Source organism: Phyllostomus discolor, chromosome 4 (genome assembly GCF_004126475.2).
Source record: "Phyllostomus discolor isolate MPI-MPIP mPhyDis1 chromosome 4, mPhyDis1.pri.v3, whole genome shotgun sequence".
Classification (NCBI taxonomy): domain Eukaryota; kingdom Metazoa; phylum Chordata; class Mammalia; order Chiroptera; family Phyllostomidae; genus Phyllostomus; species Phyllostomus discolor.
In genome coordinates this window covers 101900268-101926497 of record NC_040906.2, presented here as the reverse complement: position 1 = coordinate 101926497, position 26230 = coordinate 101900268, and the positions used below count along the sequence as shown (strand labels likewise).

The following is a 26230-nucleotide window of genomic DNA, read 5'->3' as shown; positions in this document are numbered from 1 at the left end:
ACTTTTCGTTTCAGGAGGGCTTCATTCATTTATCCATCACAGGTTCCCCAAATGCCTATTGTTTGTAGGACCCCAGTTGGATACTGAGGACCCAGAAGGGAGTAAGATGGGGCAAATGCCTCCTGTTTAGAGTTGTGGTCAACCAAGTGGGATGCACAAGATGATGTAACAGGGAGAGAAAAGAATGTTAGAACTGGGAACACTCACTTTTTATCTCTTCCTTCTACATTTTCCGTTTTTATCTAGGTTTTATATGTTTTTTAATGTTTTATACCATGCATTGTATACATTATAGTAAATTTATATCATTCTAAAACAAATGCATTAACTTATGGAGGCAAGAGGAGGGAGAAAAGCAAAAGCCCCTCACCATGAGCAGTGTGTGTTTTGTGCGATGCTAATTGTGAGCAATGCTCCTTGATCAAACCTTTCCACAGTCAAATGTACCTGAGCAAAGTTGTGTACTGCCAGAATACACCAGTCTGGAGACACAAGTCTTTACACCTTAATACCTCTGACAAGAGGATGGAATCACTGGGCTTTTTAATAACAATGGGCAGCTTTCTTTTCTTGTTCTGGTGTGCAAAACAATGTATTTCTTCTCCACTACCATTCTGTTCCCTGAAACTTCCATGTCATGCTCTGGAGATCTGCAGGACCAAGATGAGGCTGTGCTCTGGCCTCAGCTATGGAGAATCTAGCATGACTCCACCTGGTTCCAGACCTGGCTAATTCCTGCCCAGCTTCAAGGCTCCTGAATGCCTTCCTGGGCCTGTACTGCACATGGCCATGGGCCTGGAGGCTTGAGGAGATCCTGCAGAGGTGGAGGGAGAGTGATAAAATACCAAGCGCACTTCAGTGTGGTCAGTGCTGAATTCTTGGCATGGAGAAAAGGGGACCCTTTGTCTGCTTTTTCAATTCCTTGGCCATTCAGCCAGCTCAACCTGAGGGTGGGGGTGAGGCTCCTCATCAGAAGCTTCACAGGGTTTTCTGAGACAGTCACAATTAAGGGGTAAAGCCATGAGAGGGGGTGTTGTGGGGGCAATGGGTAGGCAGACACCACAAAACACACATTTTAATAATACACACATACCACCCAAAACATACCCATACTACAGACACCATAAGCATACAACATGTACACACACCTGCACCATACACCCATACCACACATACCACAGACCACACACACAACCCACAAAACACGCACATATCACACACATATACCACAAACACCACAAAACACACATTTAATACACAGATCACACGTCACACATACCACATATATCACACAAAACACAACACCCACATATCAGTCAGACACACACCACAGATACCATACACATACTACATGCACACACACATAGGCCATATGATATACCACACATCACTCAAAATATACACACATATACCATACACACGCCCATATCCCACAAACACATAGCACACACATGCATCGCTATCCAGATTCACGCCCACACACACCAGGCACCACACATACCACAAACACACACATATACCACAGGCACCATACACAACCATGCACACATACAACAGTCAGAACACACACACACACACATAGAAACCAATATAGACACATAGCACTATTAACAAAAGCAGATGTGCCATGGCAAGATTGCCACACACTCAGAAGCAGGCACATTCATGTGCACCTGTCCCCTCACCTATACCCATGTTTTCACTCACCTTTGTACCTAGACTGAGAAACCCAGACCCCAGGCAATATGTTTTCTCTGCACAGACACGTGTAACCTTAGAGGCCCTAAGGACAGAGTAGCAATGAAAAAGACAATGATAGGACCCACCTTGAAGAACTGGCTCCTTGTCTTCCCCCGGATAGTTCCATGGCCCAGCTTGATTTCTGCTGATTCCAGCTTAAAGATTTCCCTCAGGAATTTGTTTTGGGAGGAGTGGACCAGGGTGAGGATATCTGTGCTCAGCACATCTCGATTCTTCTCCAAGAAGCCTGTGAAGAGAGAAGAGACCACCTGCCAGGCCAACTCAGTTTTTACTGTGACCGATGGGGAAAGGAGAGGCTCTGGGTGGGGACACTGGTCACATCAGAAGGCTCTAAGAGCCCCCTTTGAACTCATACTCTCCATCCCTCCCTCCATCTGTAGCCAATAGAGACATGGCATGACACATCTGTAGGCATGGCACCCACTGTCTGCACCCAGCACAAAGTCAGATCAAATGGACAGATAAACTCATCAATCCCCCAACTCACCATCCTCACCACAGCCCCTTAGCTAATGCTGCCATTCCTTTTGTCTGATCTCATCTGATGGCCTCCTACCCCTTCTCTGCTTACTCAGCTTCTCTATGTCCCATACATTCCCCAGGATACCTACAACCACACATCGCCATGTCATCTCAACTTGACCCTTTTCTTTGCCCCTCTGCCACCATTGCACATCTTCCTTATGCCCTCCTTTCTCATCTCCTGTGGGTGCCAGGGCCCTGCACTCCCCTGAAGCCCAGTCACCCCTAGAAGTTCTCCATTCTCCTCCAGAGCTTGTGCCTCTGGCCTCCACAAGCTGTTCTGGGAATGCTCTCTCCTCTTGAACTGCTCAGGCCAATGCCTAGTTGTTTTCAAGACCAGATCAGGCATCATCTGTTCCAGGAGGCTCTCCTGGCCCACAGGTGAGGTAAGACCCTCCTCTTGCCTCCCCCTGGGCAGACTTTCTCTTGGGCCCTTTGCTCAGTTAAGGAATGGTCTAAGGACTTGCCACCTCTTCCACCAGCCACAACACTCCCTGGGTGTAGGCCTGTGGATACCATGGACAGCAACAAGTCCACTTCCTTCTACCTCTCCCCAGTCACAGCCATCACCTAACTGTCAATGCTCCAGGTACCGACCACTGGCCACAGTGATGTCCATGCACCCTGCAGTTTAGATTTACCATAGTGAGAGACCTGAGGGCTTGTATCAGGGCTCTGATCCACAAAATTTCTGGGTGACCTTAGGCAAGTGTGACTCAGACCACTGCTTATTTACATAAAGGAGCTAAAAAAAGAAAAGAAGAAAAAGGAAGAAGTGAAGAAGACCCCCTCCCCATAACTGCCTCCACATATTCTTGAAAATCTGGCCATCTGGTCTTGTCCAGGGAGCTTGCAGTCTGGAGAGGAAGGCATGACCACTTCTGCCATCACCCCTGAGGCCAGAGGCAGTTCTAAGAGAGTTTGTATGTCCAGCCTCCCCCAGCCAGCCAGTCTCTATAGGAGCAACTGCTTCCACATCCCTTGTGAAACCAGTAAGAGGATGCTAGCTACTGTGATTTTTCTGGAAGCTCAAAATGGAAGAAGGAAAGAAATTAAACAGTGCTTGGCTTACTGGTTCCAAGCACATCCAGGTGACCAAGCTTCTTGGAAGTTATTTACTTCCTCATTGTGAATTTAAACTGCACAGGTCTTGAAAATGGATGTGTGCCTCCAGGCAGTGTGCTGCACACCTGTGAACATGTATGTATGTACGTGAGCATGTATGTGAGCATGTGTGTTGACATGTTTAGGAAGCAAGCACATGTGTAACTACCCGAGAGCCTGGTAGCTCCAAAGCCCCTCCATCAGCCCTATTCTGGGGATCTTGGAAGGTCCTGCTAGGGGCAGGGGCCTAAAGACTGAGCCTCCAGATACTGGGGAGGAGCAATGTTGTGGGCTGAGTTGTGCCTCCCCAAAACTCGTATGTTGAAGTTCCAACCTTCAGTACCTCAGAATATGACTATATTTGGAGATACAGCCATTAAAAAGGTGATTAAACAAAAGGGTGGATCCTAACCCATAAGACTGGTGTCATATAAGAACAAGAGATTAGACACAGACACACAGACACATAGACACACAGATACAAAAAAGATGCCACAAGAAGATTCTATCTACAAGGAAAAAGGACTCAGAAGGAGCCTACCCTCCTTCACCTTGATGTTGGATATCCAGCCTCCAGATTGTGAAGGAATAAATTTCTGTACCCATCTCTGGAACTTTGCTAAGGCAGCCCAAGATAACTAGCACGGCAGGAGAGAAGAAATCACCCCTCCATTCTCATCATATGCAAGAATGGACTCACTCTGAAGTTGGGCACAGAATCCCACTGGGAAGTAGCTGAAGAGATTGCTTCTCCAAGTCAGGCCAGATGAGGGCAGGCATCATCCGAAGGGCCATACTTCTAAGACTCTGAGGATTGACTCCTGAATGAGCATGACCCCAACTTTCTTTTAAGTCACCCCACTTTTTAGTGGGGTGCACTGCACATACCTGCACAGCCTGGTGTGATGCCTGCAGAGACTGAGTTAAGGATGGGAGAGGGAATGGGAGCCCTTGAGAGTAAGGAGACTGTAGCAGGAGCTCTGGCAGTGCACAAGGCCCTCACAGAGCTGGGATTCATGAGAGTGAAAGTGTGCTGCCTATCTCTCCACCTGGGCAGTGTAACTGTGAGTCTCCAGTTACACAGACCATATGAGCCACAGAGTGACACTATTGCTGGCCTGTTTTCCTGACTACAGCTGCATACTGGCCACTTTCTCACTCTTCTAAGCACACTAAAGGGTTGACTACCCCAGGCCCTTGTTTATCAAGTCAAAACCATGCCTGACTATATTTCAACATGTATAAAAATTAGCTCAAAATGGATCAAACACCTAAATGTAAAAGTTAAAACTAGAAAACTCTTAGAAGAAAATATAGGGGTAAATCTTGGGTTGGAAAATGGTTTTTAAGTCATGACATCAAAAGCATGAGCAACAACAAAAAAAATAAGCAAGTTGCGCTTCATAAAATCAACACTTCTGTGCTTCAAAAAACAATATCAAGATAACACAGAGAAAAACATTTGCAAATTATATATGTTAAGGTACTTATATTGAGAATCCATTAAAAATTCTTAGAACTCAAGAATAAGAAGACAACCCAGTTAAAATATGGGCTAAGGATATGAATAGACATTTCTTCAAAGATGATATACAGATAGCCAATAAGCACATGAAGATACTCAACATTGTTAGGCATCAGGGAAACACAAATCAAAACCATATTGAGACACTACCTTAAACTCACTAGGATGGTTATAATCAAAAAGGCAGACAATAACGTGTTGGTGAGGATCTGGAGAAATTGGAACCTTTATACACTGGTGGTGGGAATGTAAAACTGTATAGCCATTATTGAAAACAGTTTGGTGGTTCCTCAAAAGATTAAACCATATGACCCCAATTCCTCTTGTAGGTATACACCCGAAGTAGTGAAAAGATACACATTCACAGTAGTCATAAAGTAGAAACAACTCAAATGTCCATCAACTGATGAAGGGATAAACAAAATATGACATATTTACACAGTGGAATATTATGTTTCAATATAAAGAAATGAAGTCCTGACACATGGTACAACATAAATAAACCTCGAATACATGATGCTAAATGAAAGAAGCCAGTCAAAAGACCACACATTGTGTCTCCATTTATCTGAAATGTACAGAATAGGCAAATCCATAGACAGAGAACTGACTGGTGGTCAGAGGCTGGGAAGGGTTGGGGGAAAATGAGAAATGAATGCTAATGGGAGATCTCTTTGAGGGTTGAAGAAAATGCTTTAAATTGTGGCAACAGTTATATAACTCTGTGAATATATTAAAAACCATTGAGTTGTATACTTGAAATGGGGGAATTGTATAGTATGTGAATTATACCTCAATTGAACTATTACAAACAAAACAAACATTCCTGATCTGTTCGATTCCCTCTTTCCCACTGTTAGCTCTGCAAAATGACCTAACCATCCCAGCCTCCTTTCTGTGGCCTTTCTGGAACCTGATCCAGATTGGGAGGAAACGGGTATAGTGAGGAGCTGCACCTACCTTCTACCTGGTAGTACACCTCACCAGCAAAGTGGGCAATGCCAAATCTGGAATCATGGATGTTCTTGGGCTGCAAGAAGGCCTTGTTTTTGGCATGGACATTGTTCAGCTTTTGCAGCATGGTGATATCTGTCCCCTGGAAGGACACAGATAACCTATGGGCTCAGATTCCAGAGCCCAATCACAGGGAGGTCAGCTGGCACACCTTCAGGACTCAGGGGCTCCCTGATGCACCCTCAGCAAATGAGGTAAGGATGACTGATGGCCTTTATCCAGACAGGAAGCTGATGCCTAGGGGTCTGTGACTTGTCACAATGAGCGAGAGCAGAACCAGTGCAAATACCAAATCTGCCAACTCCCACTGACAGCTCTCTGGCTCCACCCTTCCCTACAATTGTCAGGCACCCCATCCCTGGTTTCCCCTTCTCTGGATTCAGAGGTCTTACTGCCTGCATTTGAGAATCCATCTCTCCAAGGACAAGCAGATTTCCCTAAGGGCAAGAGAATAAAATTTTTCCTTCTCTTGCACCACAGATGTTTAGGAAGTCCTCTCTTAGGGTGTGTTCTTGAATCTAAATAATCAGTGACTGAGATGTAATTCTGCTGGGGATTGGAAACGATAGAATTAGGGAGCCTTCCTTCAGAGACGGGGGTGGGGATACCCTGAGGTGGGCCTTAAAGGTGAGGAGGTCTGGTTGAGAGACATGCTGGGGCTGGTTTTCTAATTTCTATCAGAGATTTCAGCAAACCCAGAACAAATGGGTTACCCCAGGGGAGTTTCCCAACCTCCAAGAGGAGACATCTGGGGTGTATCAACCAGAGTGATGGTAGGTCTAGGAATGCACCTGTGGAAAGCGGCTCTCCTCATCCAGGAGGGAAATGATACTCATGGGCTTGAAGGCCATCAAGTCCAGGGTAGGCCAGTTGTTGGTGTAGTGAATGAAGTCCCAGGCGATGTTCTCAGAGCGGTACTCCTCCTGCTCCAAGGTGAACACGTGCTGCACAAAGAACTGCTGCAGGTGCTCATTGGCGAAGTTGATGCAGAGCTGCTCAAAGCTGTGGAGGCAATGCTATCACCAGAGGTGGAGCAGGGTTAGCTCCGCCCCTGCTGTGGCTGGTGTGAACAACTGTGTCACCAGCCATTTGCACAGAGTCACATGTGTATGTTCATGGATGCACATTCCCATGGAGCCCTGTGAGTACATGGACATTCACCCTCCCTCTTCTCCGTGCCTCTACCCCCATCACCTCACCTCCTCCACCCCATGGCAAACAGACTATAAGAAAGGAGAAGGTTCTTATTGATGAAAGCATACTATCAATCTCCTGCCTTTGGCACCTTACCGATTCCCTAGATTTCTGCCAGGCCTGCCTATCTCGACCTAGAAATAATCCTTGGAAAACCAAGTGTTCTGTAGCAGCTCCAGCCCTATGGACAAGTGGTCTTGGTATGAGAGGAGCTGCTGGAGACTCAGTATTGACTTCTGGGCTCCTCTGCATCAACCAGACCTGCTCCTTACCCCTGTCCTAATCCTCCTACCTGCTTTTCCTTCTAATTCCCCACTTTGGGAGATCACTCCTGGCTCAAGTCAGAAACCAAGGAGTCAAGCTTGACACCTCCCTCTACCTCCTCCCCATTCCCATTCAGTTGCCAAAGTCTGGTCCATGCTCTCTCCAACACAGCATCCTGACCTCTTTGCTTCTTTTCACTCTCGCTGCTGCTATGACATACAGACCACTTTCATTGCTCATCTGGAGCATGATACTGGCCTTCTAAGTCTGATCCTTCTAAGGCTGCAGCCTTGCCTCTCAGTCCTTTTCAACTTGCCACTAGAGTAAGCTTCCTGACATGCAGATCCAAGCTCACTGCCTCCCTCACCCCTAGGCTTTAGGTTGTTTTTAGAACCCAGACAGAGAGTGACACAGTAGAAAGCCCACCTCTGTTCAAGGAGGTGGCCCTACACCACTCTGAACTTTGCAAAGTCTGTGGAGGCACCCAGTTCTTCCCTATCTCTGAGCCTTCCCTCATTGGCTGCCACTCCTCTCCTTCCTCATGATCCAGCTCAATCAGCTCATCCCCTGGGTCTCACTTAGGCATTTCTGCCTTAGGATGGGTTGCTGATTTATGCCAAACTTTATCATACCTAGACTGCTCATTCAACATCTGTTAAACCAACAGGTGAGGACACAGGTGGGTCGTGTTCTCCACTCCCAATACATTGCTTCGAGAGGGCTCAGTGGACACTTGCAGAAGGCATGACTCACTGGGTACTGGGTGATGCAGCACTCACCCTTCACCAGACCCCCAGACTGCAGCTGTGTCACAAGCTCAGCCTGTGGCTCCTTCAGGGAGGAGCCCTTGCATAAATGGCCAGATCCCCCACAACCAACTACTCATGGTCCTCCAAGGTTTCCAAAGGTATGCTTCGTCTACTCAGCCATCCCTCTAGGGGACAGAAACAAATGATCTGCATTGCTTTTTAGATTTCTGTGCCTAAGAGCTATCATCATATTGGGTTTAATTCTGAGTCCTGTCCCATGCTACCTGCCTGGCCTGCACAGCTAGTCCAGGGAGCCTGCCATCCCAGTATGCTTGCATTGGGAATGACTTGTGTCTTGACAATCTTGGCTCACCAAGGGGCCCTCTCAGATTTCACATGGAGACAGGGCCTTGGCAGGGGCTTGTGAAGTTCAGGCCAGCATCTTGGCTCCTCTGACGGTGCCCAGAGGCCTTTACTTCTTGGAACTAATCCTAAACTCTGTCCTTCCATGTCCGTTAATGAGCCAGGCTCATTTGAGTAAGCTAGATGGCATATAGGATGCTTCCTGCTTGCTTATCCCAGTCCTCATTTTTCTCACTTGATCTCCTCCACTTGATAATGTTCCAGAGCACCAACTGTCCTTATTTGTCTCCATGGTCTGGCTCCTTTCCTCACCCTTGTCTCTGTCCCTGAGGCTTCGTTGTAGTCACCACTAAGCATCACTTTTCTCACCTGTCTCCTGCTCAGCTCTTCAGTATCCATTTGGGGATGCTAGGACACTGGGTTACAGTCATCCTGCCTTGCCTTAACCCCACCAAACTAAAAAATCAGGGATGGCCCACAAATCCTCCACTTTCTTACTAATACCTAGTTTGATATACCACCTAACAATGCAGTCAAATCAATGTTTTGATTTCATTTTCACCCTAATACCATTCACTCAGATTCATGAGGAAAGAAGATGGCTCAAGAGGGGTGACAAATGCTGGGGTCATCGCCTAGCTCTTAGGATGCTTTTAGCTATGGGGCCTTCTCTGGATGTGTGGGTGCCAGGGGATATGCACAGACTATCTCCTTGCAGAAAAACATGGGCCTTCCCAATGGACTCACCCTGTCACCTATGATTGGAAGTGAGAGTCCAGCAGGGAAGGAATGGCTACCTTCTAGTTTGGTCCAAGTTAAGCTTATCTTCTATTTTCTGAAAGCAGGTGAACCAAGATCTTCATACCTATTGTTCTGGAAATTTTCAAAGCCAAATATGTCTAGGAGGCCGATGGCCCTTTGCACAGTTTTAGGGTCCTGGGCAGGTGGAGTGAAAATCACAGCATTGATCTTCTTGACAATCCACAGGAAGAGGTGCCCATAGATGCCCTGAGGAGACATGGGGTATAACCAATAGGCTTTAAAGCACAGGAAGGAGGCTGCTCCTTTTTCCAAGTTCACCCAGAAAGGGTGCACTCACACTGGATTTCACGTACTCACTGAAAGATACCATCTCTAGTTTAAAGGCAAGAAGCCAAACCCAGAAAGGCTAGGGGGTCCACAGTCACCATGCATGTGGTTGGCAGAGTTGGGACTTGACCAACTCTCTTTGTTCTGTGTTACCTCCCACCACCAGGGCAAGGAGCCAAGTTCAATAGGTAATTGCCCCCTTCTCCCACAGCTCTGCACCTTGACAAAGGCATCCCTTCGGTCTGCAGCCTGAGTGATGTTCAGAGGTCTGGTGACAGCTTCCCCACAGACGATGATGGAGTGCTTGATCAGACAGTCCCGGAGTGCCTGGTGCTTCACCTGGGGAGGCAGGTGGACAGCTGACAGAGCAGGACCTGGCTCCAGGACTCTAACCTGCTTGTGTTATATCTTATTCCCTCTCATGACCAAACACCTTATGTCCAAGACCTGAGGGTGGGAGATGCCTGTGACTAGGGCCAAGCCAGATAGGGACCAGAATTGGTGTCCTGTGTGGTCCCTGGCTGAGAGTCAGTGTGAACACTGGGGTGTCAGAGCATTCAGGAGGGTTACACAAGCTGGGTGGACCCTGAGCATACTGGCTGCTTGGATGCCCAGCCCTATGCTGATATCCTGGGGGCTCATGAAAGGGCCATCACCACCAGGTAGACCCTGGAAAACAATGGGCAGGGAGGTTTAGAACCAGGCTGTGGGCATCTGGATGTCTCTCCAGCCTGGAGGCTGCAGGCTTAAAAGAGCAAGAGTGAATCTGGACAGGCCAGGCCCCCACCATGCAGGGGAGACCAAACTGGCAAATACCCAAAGTTTCTAAGAGCCCTGCCCTACATGAAGAGCAACAAAAGCTGCTTAATGTGACTTCCTTTTCTCCCCTTCCTTCCTCCCTCCCTCTCTCCCTTCCGTTTTTCCTTCTGGTTCTATTAATTTCCCACCAGAATGGCCAATGGGGTATGATACGGCGGATGTCACAATGTCCCCAGATATTGTGTAAAGACATTTCTCTGCCTGTGGCTGTGGTTCTCCCTCCAAATGGAGGCTCCATTTCACTCTGGCATATCCTGGAGGCTGATGGTGTGAACATAATCTCACTTTTCCAGAAGAGCACAACTCATGAGGAAGCCCTAGGGATGACGATATGGGCTGGGACATTTGAAGGGAGATAGGGAAAGTCCAGAGTAAGGTCATTGGGAGAACAGAGGGATGAGTGGGGTAGAGAGTAAGATGTCATTTTGCTACTTTGTGAATGGTTAGCTCACATTGGTTCCTACCTCCGAGGCAAGCAATGTACAGAAGGGTGCAAGGGTTAAGCTGAGTGTCTGGGAGAGGGGTGGGAAGCAGGAGCCTGGGAAGGGTTATAAGAATTAGGGGTCTGTGAACTCAGGCCCCTGGGGTCCCCTCAAAAAATGGAAACTGGCAGACACAACAGCCAGGCTACCTCCAGTAACTTCACCACAATGGGAAAGGCAGGTGTCTCCATCACATCGGAGGAATCCAGGTTTTCAAAGACTGCAGCTGCAGGGAGAAGTATTAACATTTAATGGTGAAAGCATCCTGAAGTGGCTGGTCAGAAGCCCCAGTAAGCACCTGGCCTGGGGTAGCCCCTGTCCCGAGGCACTGCCTCCCTCAGGCCCCTCTCAGGAACCAGCGTCCCAGGTGATCATCCTCCCTCTCTGGTCCTGAGATCAGGGCCTGGGGTCAAAAGGAGGTTTCAAGAAATTCGGGCTTGTTCATAGGGAGAACCTGGTGGACTGGGTGGGGGCAGTGCATGTGGTGGGGGGTCTATTAAGGGAAGAGATCAGCCCACTTCACGGCACTCTGCTGTTGATAGTAACCTGGGCATTCAGTCAAATAAGCGAACATTAACAGAACACCATTGTAAGTGGGGCCCCGCCCTATGGCAAGTCTTCTGACAGCCTCCCTAATTCAAGATCCTCCTGCTTGAGTCAACCTCCACCTTAGGACTGCCAGGATGGGAGAAGGATGTGGTGATGTTTCTGTATGTTTTTTTAACTGTAAAAACATATACCATAAAGTATACAGATAAAAAAGTGCATAAAACCCAAAGGCATGTTACAATGAATAATTATTATGTCATCACTGTATAACCACTACTAAAATCTAAATACAAAGCTTTACCAACACCCAAAGTTTAGTATGGTGCTTTCCTGGGAAGACTTTGTTTTGCTTCACTAGAAGTAACCACTCTCCTAATTTTCATGGAAACCACTTCTTTGGTTTTTCTTTATCTTTTTATTATCTATATATTAATCCTGATTTTTAAACTTTGTGTAAGTGTTACATAAAGGTCTGCATTCTTTGTGCCTGGCTTCATTTCCTCAACACATTTAGAATCCTCTTCTGTGTCCTGGTGCCCCTGTTTGTCAGCACCCACCTTTCACTTGCAGAAGTGCCCAGTTTGGTTGATAGGTTACATGGTCACCTGCTATAGCTCACTTGGAGTACGTTTCCTTACATGGTGTGAAACAGTGGTCTGAGTTCATGTTTTCCACATGGACACCCAATTGCTCCAGAACAATTTATTTCAAATCTGTTCTTTCTCCACTGCTCTCTGAATTGGTGTGTCTCATGAGTCCCAGTGCGATCCATAATCTCTTCAAATACAACCTATGCCCCATTCACTTTGTCTTTTCTTTTAGAACTCCAGTTCAATGTATGCTAGTCTTCTCACTCTGTCCTCTAGGTCAGGTGCTTAGGGAGCTAATAGTCTAAGAAACTCTAATCCCCATACCACCTGAGTGCTTACAAACTAGTTTGCAAGTTTATGCTTGGCTCTGTTTACTCTGCTTTACACTTACCCTGAGAGGGTAGTGCTTTGGGGTCCAAGCTTAAAGTGGGAGGTGGCAGATCAAGTTTCACCTTTGGAGTGCCCTAATCTTTAACATCTTTTCCTTAACCCCACAAGGCCACCAAAATTATAGCTAAAACTTTCAATGCATTTTTCCAGGACAAGGGTAGACCACATGACTTCAGCATGCTCTTTATTTAGGTGAAAACCCTGAGAGATTTCTCTCTCTTCCTTTCCTGGTTCCCCCACTGTTTTTCCCCAGGGGCTGCTGTTTGGAGGAGTATTACCTATAAACTCCACGTTCCCCAGGTGAAGAATGGCTGCCAGCAGCTTGCTGAGGTCCCAGTTTTCAGAGTCAGAGAACATGAGGATCTTCAGTGCTGAGCGCACGTGGGCATAGTCCTTGGCATCATCGAGCCCCTCACAGGAAGTGCAGTTCCCCTGCAGGATCAGGCCTTCAGCTTTTTGTAAGCATCACTCCACACCCCACCTCCTTCATGTTGTGCCTACAGGCAGAGAAGCCTGATAGACTTAGCCAAAGGCCCTGATAAGTAACACTTCATATCCTCTGGGTGGACTCTGAGGGGTCACAGGGAGGCTGAAGCTCAGAAAACATAAAAAAGTACCTCTGGAGGCAGAACTGAGGCACAGACACAGAATGCTGGGCTCTGCAGCTAACATTGGCACTTGGTAGCTGTGTGGCCTAGGTCAAATCATTCAGCTTCTCTGAGCCTCACTCTGTCACCCATGCATAATAACACCAGCTTTACTTACCCTCTGGGGAATATCATGGATTCATTTAAGAAACACTTTCCAAGGCTCACTGTGTGCCAGGCTCTGTGGTACTGCTGGAAATTCAGAAATGAAGAGACCTGGCCCTGCCCGGGTGCTGTGTATGGAGGAGGGTCAGGCAGGAAGCAGATGACTGTCTCATAGACTATTATAGGTACCAAGACCAAAGCAGGTGAGGCCAATCCATTGGCAAGTGGGGAAAGGCTTCCAGGAGGAGGCTCTTGAGCTGACTCATTTGGTCCTTTAAAGCTAAATGTTGAGCTTTAACAGGATACAGAGGAGAGGGAGGTCTAGGCAGAGAGCAACTGGTACTGAGTGGGAAGATGGGAGGCAGGAGTCAAAACTACAAAGAAGGTTGGGTTAGTGGTGAAGGGGGAGAGGTTCAAGGATGGCAAGTGGCTTGGAAACTATTCTGTAGGGCCATGGGAGAATTGTCATTGGAAGTGTGGTCCATCAGACTTGCATGTGGAAGGTCTGCAGGATGAATGATAGAGTAGGTGTTGAGCCTGCAGGGTAGGTGACAAATCAGGTCAGAGGAGGGACACAGGGTCCTGCCATGGTTCAGGCAAGACCCCAGGTGCTGAACACAAGAGAAAGGGCTGCATAGAAGAGATATTCAAGAGGTAGAACCCATCTTCCCTTGTCAGCAAACATGAGCAGAGGGCCGCTTCTGCTTCACTGTCCCAGGTGGGGGTGGAGTGGGGAGCTGAGAAAGTAGGTATGCATCCCAGAGCAAGTGTAAGCAAGGACCCTGGTCTCCTGGAATTCAAGTTCTAGAAGCACCCACAGGATGACGATTGTAGTGAAAGCAGGGGAGAGGCATGGAGATGACTGCCCATGACCTACTGAGTGACAAGCCTTTTATTCATTGGTTCCAAAAAGGTGAGCTTTGTGGGGAAGGACCATCATTTTGCAGGAATAGGGATCCTTCAGAAAAGGGTAGGTCTTTGCCAGTTATAAAGTGGGAACCAACCATGGAAGTGCAAGTGGGGAACCAAAAAGGGGATCCCATTAGAGTTTAGGCTTTTCAGAGCTAAAACAAAGGTTGAACAGGTACCAGCACACCAGCTCTCCTTCCTCATTCTCCTTTAGTGCTTGAGACGCTGAGGTAGGGTGGAGGTAGTGGAGGGGCAGGGATTGGTAAAAAAGATGGGCTACAGGGCAGAGGGGGGCAGGGCAGAGAGAGGAGTGGGGCTGCAAGGGATGAGGCAGGGTGGGGAGGGCCTCACCAAGGTCAGGTAGCGGTAGTCGGAGGGCATCCCCAGGTGCAGCAGCTCCTTCTCTTCCTTGCTCATCCCCATGAGCATGGAGTAGAAGATGTGGTAGTTTCGCTCTTCTGGGGCCTGTCGAGGAAGGCCATCTAGAGAGCTTAAAAGTAATTCCCTGCAGCTGCAGAGCCTCAGACTGCTGCTCCCAGCCTGTCCTGGCCTCTGTTCCAACATCTCTCAGCCAGATATGGTTCTGGCATTGACCTGAGAGATAGCTGGACCCCAAGGCTGAGGCTGGTCCACAGCCCTGTGTTAAGGCTACTCACCCTGCCCAGGGAATCCATCTCTCTCAGGCACTTCCCAGAAGCCCTGGAGCCACCCTCCCTAAAGTCATAAGCAAGGGAGTGATGTCAGGATACAGACCCTCAGCTGGGGACTGGCCCAGTCTCAGACTTAATTCCAGTAAAGGTGAAGAGTAGTAGGCACCAAAAAATGAAGGAAATTATATGGATGAAAAATTCAGAACAGAGAATCCTATCACTTCTTTTCTTTGAATCCTGGGCAAAGACGATTATTATCCAATTCTAGGGATCCTTGGCTCATCAGGGTTAGACCAGGGTTCAGTGGCAGCAAGCTAAGATCTATTGGTGGGTGGGTGGGAGGGTACTGAGGAGGTCCTTGGGGGAAGAGGGAAGGCGAGAGTGATGGAAGGGGACCCTCCCTTGGAAGTCTTCTCAACCCCCTGACTCCTCATCTCTATCTAGAGATTGCCCCCAGGATCAGTGCAGCAGGTAGAGGCTTTACCTGATGGCAGACCCGGGACTTCTCCAGGAGAAATTGCTCGATGCATGCACTTTCAATTACCCCACTGGGGTTGAAGTAGATGTTGATGTATTTCCCGAAGCGGCTTGAGTTGTCATTTCGGATTGTCTTGGCATTTCCAAAGGCTGCAGGACAGAGGGTGATAACCATAATGGGAGCAGAGAGGAGAAAATGTACTTTTAGCAAAGTCATTTCATAAGGCTTCTCAGAGAAGGTGGTGAAGCCCAGAACTGAAGGCTAGATAGGATCGCCCTGGATAATAGTGGCAGCCAAGGATACACTAAGAGGAAGGCAAAATTCGGGTAAAGGTACAGAGGTCAGAAAGTATGGGGTGTGCTTGCACAGTGGGAAATTTGACTAGAGCACAGGATACAGGTAGAAGGCAGTGGAAGACAGAAAGAACTCATTAGTTAGTAGGTGGGCTTAGTAGCACAGATCCTTGAATGCCAGGCCAAGAAGTTTGGCATTGATTCTGCAAGTGATTGGGGAGTTGGGAAAGTTTCAGAAGGAGTGTGGCACCAGATTTGCATGTTTTTGTTTTTTTTTTAAAGGAGGACTTCCAGTACCATGTTGAATAACTGTGGTTTATTTATTTATTTATTTATTTATTTATTTTTAGAGAGGGAAGGGAAGGAGGGAGGGAGGGGGAGAGAGAGAGAGAGAGAGAGAGAGAGAGAGAGAGAGAGAGAAATCAACGTGTGGTTGCTGGGAGCCGTGGCCTGCAACCTAGGCATGTGCCCTGACTGGGAATTGAACCTGCGATGCCTGGGTCGCAGCCCATGCTCAATCCACTGAGCTACACCAGCCAGGGCAAGATTTGCATTTTTGAAAGATTGCTCAAGCTGAATGGAGGCTGGGTTAGAGATGGCCACCTTGCAGGGAGAGTGGCAAAAGCTAGCATGGGCTGGTGCACCGATGAACAGGTTAACCCAGGACAAACTGAGGTTGAAGCACGAATCAAAGTGCATTCCATAGAGCTGTTTCTGCAGATTTCTCAGAAATGATCCACAGTAAGAAAGATCCTTTGCACTATGTCCTAGTACATACACACCCCTACCTACATACATAATTAAGAGAAAATATTCTGTACCAGGTCTTACCAAGAGTAATTTGCTGGTGTATTTTCTATTCTATGCTATTTATTAGTTCTAAAAGACTTATTTTATGACCCACTTGTGGTTTGGGAAGCAGTTTGAAAATACTGTACCACCATACAGCATTAGTCCCATGAGAAAAAGGAAAATTGTTCCTTGGTCAAACAGGTTTAGGGAACAATGACTGTCTCTCCTCCTTGAGGAATCCCAGTGCATAGAAGAGGCTCTGAGAAGGACTACAGTTCAGAAGCCTGCTTAATGTTATTTTTTAAAAATTATTTTATTGTTTTTCAATTACAGTTGTCTGCATTTTCCGCTCACGACTCCCCCCAACCCCAGCCAAACCCACCTCCTGCCATTGCTTCCACCCTCACCCTTGATTTTGTCCATATGTCCTTTATAGTAGTTCCTTAAAGCCCTTCCCCCATTGTCCCCTCTCCCCTCCCCTTTAGTTATTGTTAGATTGTTCTTAATTTCAATGACTCTGGTTATATTTTGTTTGCTTTTTCTTTTGTTGATTATGTTCCAGTTAAAGGTGAGATCATATTGGCAGAATTTACAATAGCCAAGTGCTGGAAGCAATCTAAGTGCCCATCAGTAAATGAGTGGATCAAAAACTATGGTACATTTACACAATGGAATACTACACAGCAGAGAGAAAGAAGGAGCTCCTACCCTTTGTGACAGCATGGGTGGAACTGGAGAGCATTATGCTAAGTGAAATGCTTAATGTTATTGAATTCAGTGGCAGATCCCTCTTCAAGAAAGAATCTGATGTAGACTTTTTTTCCTTTTGGTGGAAAGTGACAAGGTGATTTTAAACTATATGAAAAGGCAAAGGACCTAGAATAGCTACATTCAAAAAAGGACAAAACTGGAAGTTACATTTTGCCTGATTGTAAACTTACTAAAAAGCTGCAGAAATCAAACCATGTCAGTACTGGTAAAAAGATTAAACAGAGAGAGTAATAGAACAGAATAAGAGTCCAGAAACAGACCAGCTATATGGTCAATTGATTTTAAGCAAAGGAATGAAAGCAATTTAATGGAGAAAGAATAGTGTTTTCAACAAATGGGGTTTAAATGATTGAATATCCATATGGAAAGAAGGAAGGAACTAAAGGAGGGAGGAAAGGAAGAAAAGGGAAAGAAGGACTCAACCTATACCTTGTACCACAGAAAAAAATTAACAAAAAATGGATCATAGACCAGATTGTAAAATCTAAAACTACACAACATCTAAAAGAAAATGTAGGAGAAAATTTTTGGATTAGGCAAAGATCTCTTAGATACAGTACCAAAAGCATAATCAATAAAGAAAAAAAAATGATAAATTGAAATTTATTAAAATCTGAAGCTTCTGCCTACAAAAACACTGTTAAGAGAATGAAAAGACAAACCATAGACTGGGAAAAAATACTTACAAACCACCTATCTCATACAGGACTTATATCCAGAATATGTAACTAACTCTTACAAAATTATTAATAAGGAATCAACTCAGTCAAAAAATAGGCAAAAGATTTGAACAGACACTTCACCACAGAAGCTACACAGATGGGAAGTGAGCACATGAAAAGCAGCTCCAGTCATTAGCCATGAAGAAGTGAGTGTGAGTCAAAGTGAGGTCCACTCTTTTTATGCAGGGCAGACAGTCGCCCGCCCCCCGCCCCCAGCACAGGGGCAGTGGCAGTATTCAACTACTGCTTGTGGGTATGTTGAATGGAGCAGCTGCTTTGAAAACAGACGGCAGTTTCTGACAAAGTTAAATGGCTCATTTGCCATCCAACAATTTCACTCCTGCATGTTAATTTAAGAGAAAAACATGTGTTCACACAAAAACCTGTATGTAACTGTTGGTAGAGGCTTTATTCATAATCACTAAAAACTATAAACAATCCAGATGTCCTTCACTTGGTGGACAAACTGTGGTACTTCTAAGTAATATAATAAAAGTAATAAATCTTGATATAGGCAACAACATGGAAAAGTCCCAAATGCATTACACTAATGAAAGTAACCAGATCCAAAAGGCTACAAACTGTATGATTTTATTTATATGACCTTTTGTAAAAGATAAAACTATAAGGGAAAAAACAAACCAGTGGTTGTGACAGGGTGGGGCTGGGAATAGAGCCAACTACAAAGGGGACTGAGGAAAATTTTGAACATTCTATATCATGATTATGATGGGGGTTATATGACTTGTATGAGTTTGTCAAAATTCATAAAACTGTACATCAAACAGGTGAATTTTTACTGTATGTAAACTGTACCTCAGTTGTAAAGAAAAAGAATGTGCTGACCAGTGGCTAACAACATTGGGGCTGAGGTTACTGGCATTGGGCCACCCCCACCAGAGACTGAGTGAAGGGGTCACCAAGGCCTGGCGTTGGGCCTAATATAGGACTCTTCTAACTGGCATTGGCTCCAGAGGTCCCCATGGGGTTGGCCAAGACCTTGTCAGGTATGCACTGCAGTGTGAATCTCATCCTGCCCAAATCTGTTCCTTCCTGTGTCCTGCCAACATCCCAGTCTGGAGGCTTTTCTTGCCCATTCCTGTTTCCTCCCCCTTCACCTTCTTCAGGGGTTACCCCTCAACAAATCTCTTGCAGCCCTAACCCCAGCTAGCAACTGCTTCCCAGAGGACAAACTGACACACAGTGTCTCCCAAGCTGATTTCATCTTGGACCCCTTTTAAAAGGAATACTTATTACAATCCCGTGGAAAACAAATTTAGCAAAATTTGTAGGGTCATCAGTATTTCCCCTTTGTGCTTCTTGGGAAGACCCACACTACCCACCCACTCCATTCTAGTCTTTCATGTCCTGAAGAATCTTGAGAAGTTGCTGAAAGTGTGTGGCCTCTCTTGTCCTTCCTCAGGGGCACCCCTTGGCAGGAAGGCTCCAGCCCACAGGAAGGGCCTGGGAGGAGGGCTGGTCTTAAGGGTAACTTACCTTCCAGGACGGGGTTGGCCTCCAGGACCTGTTGCTCAATCCATGAATGCTGGCCACTGACTGTGGCTAGGAACTGCAGGATGAGCTTGGTAGTCTCCGTCTTCCCTGCCCCAGACTCACCACTGCAAAGACAGTACATGGGGAAATAGTCAATAGAAAAATTAGGTTTTCGGAACCTCTCAACTCTACTGCAAACCCATCACAGGCTTACTTTCTGAGGAAGTCTGAACAGAGATGCTCTCCCTTTATACAGAATTCCCACTGCATTTGCCCTTGAGTCCCCTGTGGTTTCAGACTGTCTATGTTGTACTAGTTATTGGTGTGTTTGTCTTTGGACCCTGCTCAACTGTGAGCCCTAGCAGCCAGGGTCTATTAGGTTCGTTCCAGGGTCGTGGGCACAGTGCCCAGTAATAACAGATGAATGAAAAAGACCAGATGACCGGATGCCTTGTTGTGACATTCCCTACATGAGCAGGGAGTTTGTGTTGGCTGGAGGGGAACTGTATCAGTCTTTTGGGAAGCAATTTGGCACAGGTATCAAAAACTTCAGAATTATTCTGTGTTTAGATTAAGAAAATAATCCTAAAATTAAAAAAATTCTTCATCACAAAGCTTTCTGCTCATTAAAACATTATTTATTTATCACTGCAATTATGGAAAATCAGAAGTAACCTAAATGGGGGAAATTAATTATGGTCCATCCAGTCAGGGAACATCAGGCAGCCATTAAAATTGTCTACCCAGAGCTTGCAACAACATAGTCAATGCTTATGAATTATAGGAGAATGGCGGATGTTGGCACTATTCAGTACAATTTTAACTAAGTGGGTAGGGAAAGTATTCTCCAAAAAATATCTAGCAATTTTTTTCTCAGAATATTTTTCTGAAATTTTCTAAAATTTCCATAGTGAATATATATTAATTTCATGCTGGTAAAATATGAAAACTGTTGTTTTTTTTTTAATTACCTAGGAGCCCTGGCTGGTGTGGCTCAATGGATTGAGTGTGGGCCTGTGAACCAAAGGGTCACCAGTTTGATTCCCAGTCAGGGCCCATGCCTGGGTCATAAGCTAGGTCTTCTGTAGGAAGCATGCAAGAGTCAAGCACATTGATGTTTCTCTCCTTCTCTTTCTCCTTCCTTTTCCCTCTTTCTAAAAATGAATAAATACAATCTTTTTAAAAATTACTTAGGACACTTAGTCCTGTAGAGCATCATCCCACTATGCCAAGGCTGTTGAGTTTAATCTCCCATCAGGGCACACACAAGAATCAACCAATGAATGCATAACTAAGTGGAACAGGGGTTCTTGTACTTTACAGTTTGCATAATGAGCTCCCACAATCCAGTCTCCAGGGTTCTTCTCCTGGCAAATTTTATTTCTTCTCTTGTACCATTTTGAAGCAAACCCAAGACAAATATTATTTCATCTGAAAATATTAAGTTTTAGAAAGGTTTGCTCATAATATCCACACTTGCTATTCCAGTGAAGTCAGCCAGATCCCCAAGTTTCCACTGAGTCAAAGAATATGTGAATGCTTGCTGCAGACACAAGCAGAGGCAGAGAGCCCAGGGAAGGGGAGTGTGGGGTCAGGATGAGAAGGCAGCTTGATTCCGAGTGATACGCTCATGCAAAGGGTAGAACAACAGTGTGCCCTATCCTCTTTTCAGGCACTGTGTCCTGGAGGTGAGAAGTGGCTCTGTGAGCTTCTCAGCCAGTTTACAGCACAATCCTGGAAGCTTTTGGCAGCAAGGTTCCCTGCTCCCAGGGTAGGGGACAGATTAGGAATGTGTTATGCAGACAGGCAAAACCCGAGAGGGGTCAGAGCAGCAGCTCCTTGCCACAGTATTCCCATTCACTAGGAGAAGCGAAAATGACTCCACTTAATGGAGTTTTCTCCACTGGGTTTGAATTCCCTACTTAATAACTGTGTGTCCTTGGGAAAGCATCTCAACCTCTGGTTGAGAGGTTTCCCCCACAGTAAAACAGGGATGAAAATGTCTATTCAAAAGGTTGCTGAGAACATGAAGCATGATAACCTATGCTACAGGACTTCAGTCTAGGTTTTATTCCAACATCTACTCCTCAGAGAGGCTGTGACTAGTCTGCCCCATCACTCTCTTTTCTCTTTCCCTGCAGTGTTTTTCTTCAAAGCTCCTGTTATGTGCTGGAACAACTTCCTTATTTATTGTGTGCCCATCTGTCTCCCTTCAATAAGATGTAAGATCCTTGAGGCAGGAATTGTGATCCCTTTTATTTGCTGTGGTCTTCCCATGTTAGGATGGTGTGGGACACACTACTTGAGCACAATAGAACCTCCAATAAATGAGTGAATGAGTGAATGAATGAAAGAATGACTACTAGAACACCAAGCAATGTGCCTTGGAGCCAAATTCCACCTCTTCCTACCTATCCCTCTCACCCTCCTTTCCCTCGGTACAAGGAGGGCCTGTGCAGGAAGCAGGGAGGCCAGGTCAGGCAACAACTCTCTGAAGCAGGATTAGGTCTTGGGCTGGAGGGGGACACATCTTTTCTGGGCCCTAGTGACCTGAGAGCTAACCCTGGAGCCACTGCTGCCCTGTCCTCACTTGAGGTCTGCCCTGAGTTTTTTCTTTGTTTTTTGAGTGAGGCCTCACCTATTTGACCATGGCACCCCAAGTGCTTATGCTGGGCTCACTTCTAAATGAGCCATCCCATCCTTGCTTGTCTTAAAGAATAGTCATTGAAGGGCAGACAGTCTAGGCCCTGGTAATACAGTGGAAGAGCAGGTTCTGAAGGAAGGAAGCCTTGGAAAAATTTTTAAGGGTAGGAGGGCAGCAGGACTAGATGCCTGAGGGCTCATGTGCTATTGGGGAAGGTGTTTGCAGATGAATGGAAGCCCCTAAATCATAGGCTGCTCTGTGGAAGAGTTTTAGAGAGAGGAAGTGCTCCCTCCTTTACAAGATGCTCAGTTTGGGTGCCTGGGTCATCTGCCCCCTGCACCAGTAATGTGGACAGTCTGCCCCCACCTGATAATACAACACTGGTCCCTCTTGTTCCTCTTCATGTTGAAGTAGCAATTGTTGGCGATGGCAAAGACATGTGGAGGCAGCTCGCCCATGTGGCAGTTGTAGTACAGCTGTACCTGCTCCCGAGTATAGAGGGGCAGCACCTGGAACGGGTTCACGGCTACCAGGATGGAGCCTGTGTACGTCTGGGGAAGGGAACAGGAGATTAGTGCTTTGCATTTTGAGGGCCAGTGCTGCCCGGTCCTGATCTTGGCCTTAGAGCAGCTGATTCTGGTGGGGTAGGGTGTTTGATTCTGGCTGGGAGATAAGATATTCAGCTGCTTAGATTCTTCTTCTGAAAAGATGGGGTATTCACCATGGGTGAGAATTCCAAGGTTGGGGCTACATTCACAGGAAGATTACATGAGGTGGTCATTGTTAATGTTTACCATTCTATTGGGTATTTAGAACAAGCTTGATAAAAATGGGTTAGATGTATGAAGTAGTGTTTACCTGTCTCCCACAGGGACTCTGTGAGGCTAGTCAATAATTTTGGTCCCCACCGATCCCTCCCAGGACCCCAGTTGAGGACTACTTGCTCACATGCAACCCCAGCTAGCCCTGCCTGTGCCTCTGAGGATGTGATAGGGGCGGCTACCTCTATAAGTCACATGGTTGTCCCTCCCAGTCTTTATTTCAGAAATGGAGAGGATAAGCTTTCTCACTACAGGGATTATGATAACCAGGTAAAAAAGGTAAGCTAACTGCTATTATCAGACCTAGGAGCTCTGATGCATATTCAGCAGAAGTGGCTCAACAGGCCCTCTATCACCTCCTTGCAGAGCCACCTCCTTCTCTCCTCTTCGTCCTTACCCTATTCATGGTCCCCTGCCTGCTGGTGATTCTGTCTCTGTCATATGCCCATGAAGGGGCTATGCAGAAGACTATGCCCATCCCCATGACCTCTGGTCCACTTGGCCATTAAAGCAGGTCTTCTGCTCAGGGAAGAGGCAGTACTGATTGAGCACCTACTATGTGCTAAGCACAGTGCTGGCATAGTATACGCCAGCTTTCTGTACCCTCAAAAACATTTTCCTACTCTTTCAGATTAGGAACAGAGATGGAGAAATGTTGGGCACTTTTTCCACATCACACAGTGGGAATTGAACCAGATGTGCCTGGCTGCACATCCCAGCACATGGCATTCCTCCCCAGCTTGGAGGATGGCATGTGTGGACCTAGCCCCCATGGGGAGCCCCACAGAGACATGAGTGCTTACATAGATCTTGTGCTTCTGGTAGCGGATCAGGAGGTTATGCACCATGCCTGCTTCATTCAGGTCCCCCAGGTGGATCATGTCATCCACACCCTGAGCCGAGTTTGGGTGCATAGGGCTGAGGGTACCAAGGTCCTCTGTTTGGATCCAGTGTTCCTGGAATGAAGAGCACAGAATCTCCTAAGGGGGCAACCTCTGCATGAACCAACCCACTATACCTCTCCTCCAAGTTCTCAACAGATCAGCTGACCTAGTAACACATTTCTGGCCAGGGGCAATCTGTAGTTAAGGTCAAGGGACACTGGAATAGCATCAGGTCAGTTTAAGGCTGGAGTCAGCACATGCCTAGGGCCAGGTGTCAGCTAGGGGCTGGGGGTGAATTTTAGACCAGGGTCAGAGGAGCTTATACTCCGAAGTCACATGGGCTGTAATTGGGATCAATCATAGCTGGGAGCCTCACAGACTGTTAGAATAAAAGTATGCAAGTGAAAGTGTTTTTTCAACTGCATAACATCATTTTGCAAATAGAAATGTTATTGCTAATTCCACTGGCTTCTACAGTATGGGCTCACAGGCCACAGTCTAGAATCTTCTCCTTGGAAGCAAAGCCTCCACATGCCCCACTCTGTAGAGGGCTGCCTGAGGAGGAGTTAAGTTTCTTATCTTTCCAGCTCACCCTCCTTTACTTTGCAAACCAGTTTTCTGCCCTCCCTTCTCTCTGACACAGCTCCTGTCCCATTTCACTCCTTCCTGCTCCCCTAACTGTCCTAGTTTTCCATCTGCCCACCCATCTGTCACTTTATCACTGTAGAAACAGTCCCCAAGACAGACAGGCAACATTCACCATGACAGGACTCTCTATAGGCTGTCCTGCCACACAGGCCCTCACTTGGACTTTGGAACTCCTGGTGTGGGGGAGCAGTACCAGAGAAGGCGAGAGGGTTCAGAGTCCTGGGGTTGGATGGAGACATGGAGAGGGCCCAGCCTCCTGGAAAAGCAGAACCACACTGACCTTGCCCTCGTCATCTTCAACCAAGATCTTGCCAGGCTTTATTTCTTTGATAATGCCCCCGATAGCAACATTGGTTTTGTTGGCAAAGGGGGCATTCAGCCACACATGGTCACCCTAGAGGTCAAAGAGAAGACTGCAGTCAGATCCATACTCCACCTTCTCCTTCTTGCTCAAGACTTACCTTTCCTGGGAACTGTCCCTTCCAACTAACAGCTCCCAAGGCAGCTAGGCCCTTCTGCCACCTACCTTCCATCTTCTCCTCCTTCTTTATCCCTCCCTCCCTACCCCTTCTGGTCACTATTGCCAGGATAATAATGGGAAATGGTAGTGGGAGTGTCCTTGGCCTAGCTTGGTTCTAAGAAATGGATAAGCCATGTTTGCAGGAAGCAGCCTCTCTGTGAGGCAGAAAAAGAGCCTTTGCCTTGTGAATAGCCCTGTACTGCTCAAACCCATTGGCTGGGGAGAAGTGCAGACTAAACTCTCATTAGGTTTTTTTTTGCTAGCCCGCAATCTGGCATTGACCTACATAAACTCTTTTGTGATCCAAAAAAGCTTACCCCATTCAAAGAACAGTAATAAAATGGGACCAGCAGAGGTCTACATGCAAAGAAACTGAAATCTCAAAGGAGGAATGTACCAAGTGAATAAGACCAGGAAAAACAAACAAACAGAAGTACCACAGAGTAGAAAGTTGTGATCAAGTATTTCACTGTAATTTCCAAAAATTTATTAAAGTGCAGACCAGAAGCATAAAATAACATGGCAAGACAACTGAAAGGATGAGACTTTAACTGATAGAGCTCAAGAAAGAAATGGAGGATACTAAATAAACACAGGTCAGAAATGACAGGAAAATTGGAAACAACAACAGAAGAATAGAATAGCACCACTAAAAACATGATAAACATCATAGAAGACAATGTAAATAATAAAATAAACAAAGCCAAATTAAAATGGAGCTGTAGCTGCCATTCCAAAGGAACCGCCTTGTGCATTTTACTCCTCAAACCTTAAGAATATTAAAACAGGGCAAAGTAAGTTTGGATTGGACCTAAAGTAACCTTGTGTCCCAAAGAACTGTTTGCTAGGAAAACAAGAAAGCAGTTATCATGACTACTGGACTGATGACTACTGGATTGAAAATTTAAAACATTGCTTAGAATCAGTGTCACTGTTTTAGCTTTTCTGCACCAGTAGAAATGCCTTTCTTCTATCATTATAATTGTTTCTCTTTCTTTTCTCAAAATATACATTGCCATTTTCTTGTAATCAGAAAATTATTTGGGCTTCTGCCTGAGTCAGTGCTTCATGAATATCTGTTCTTATTGATTTCATAAAGGCTTGTTTCCTCTCACTTTGGCCTTTTAGTTTTTAGGTTAACAACAGGAAGGAGAAAAGTGAGTAAATTGACATAAAAATTTTAAAAGATTAGGATTAGGAAGAAAAGAATAAATATGGAAGACAGGAAAAAATACAAATAATTGGAGTGTCTAGAGAATAAAACTAGAAAAGAGAAAGATTATTTAAAGATATAATTTAAGACAACTTTCAAGAAATTAAAGAAACCTTGAAGTTACAGATTGAAAACACACCAGGTACCAGGAAATAATGACAAAGAAAAATAAACTCTAGGACATACACTAGTAAAGGTTATTGAACTTCAGAAACAAAGAAATA

At 46.0% G+C, this 26230-nt stretch overlaps 1 protein-coding gene across 3 annotated transcripts in view; it reads right to left on the bottom strand.

The window, feature by feature from the left end:
• Window positions 1-26230, bottom strand: part of MYO7B (myosin VIIB) — a 101111-nt gene that overhangs the window by 49800 nt on the left and 25081 nt on the right. For 2 of the 3 annotated variants that reach the window (XM_036023705.1, XM_036023707.1), the window contains exons 3-15: window positions 24554-24667; window positions 23545-23697; window positions 22287-22471; window positions 19280-19401; window positions 15211-15353; window positions 14428-14541; window positions 12694-12847; window positions 11036-11112; window positions 9805-9924; window positions 9362-9504; window positions 6718-6928; window positions 5873-6008; window positions 1827-1987 (exon numbers count right to left, since the gene is read on the bottom strand). In XM_036023705.1, coding sequence (XP_035879598.1) covers window positions 1827-1987; window positions 5873-6008; window positions 6718-6928; window positions 9362-9504; window positions 9805-9924; window positions 11036-11112; window positions 12694-12847; window positions 14428-14541; window positions 15211-15353; window positions 19280-19401; window positions 22287-22471; window positions 23545-23697; window positions 24554-24667 — 1833 coding nt within the window. The remainder of the gene's footprint in view (window positions 1-1826; window positions 1988-5872; window positions 6009-6717; window positions 6929-9361; window positions 9505-9804; window positions 9925-11035; window positions 11113-12693; window positions 12848-14427; window positions 14542-15210; window positions 15354-19279; window positions 19402-22286; window positions 22472-23544; window positions 23698-24553; window positions 24668-26230) is intronic. The other variant, XM_036023708.1, reaches the window with a different exon arrangement.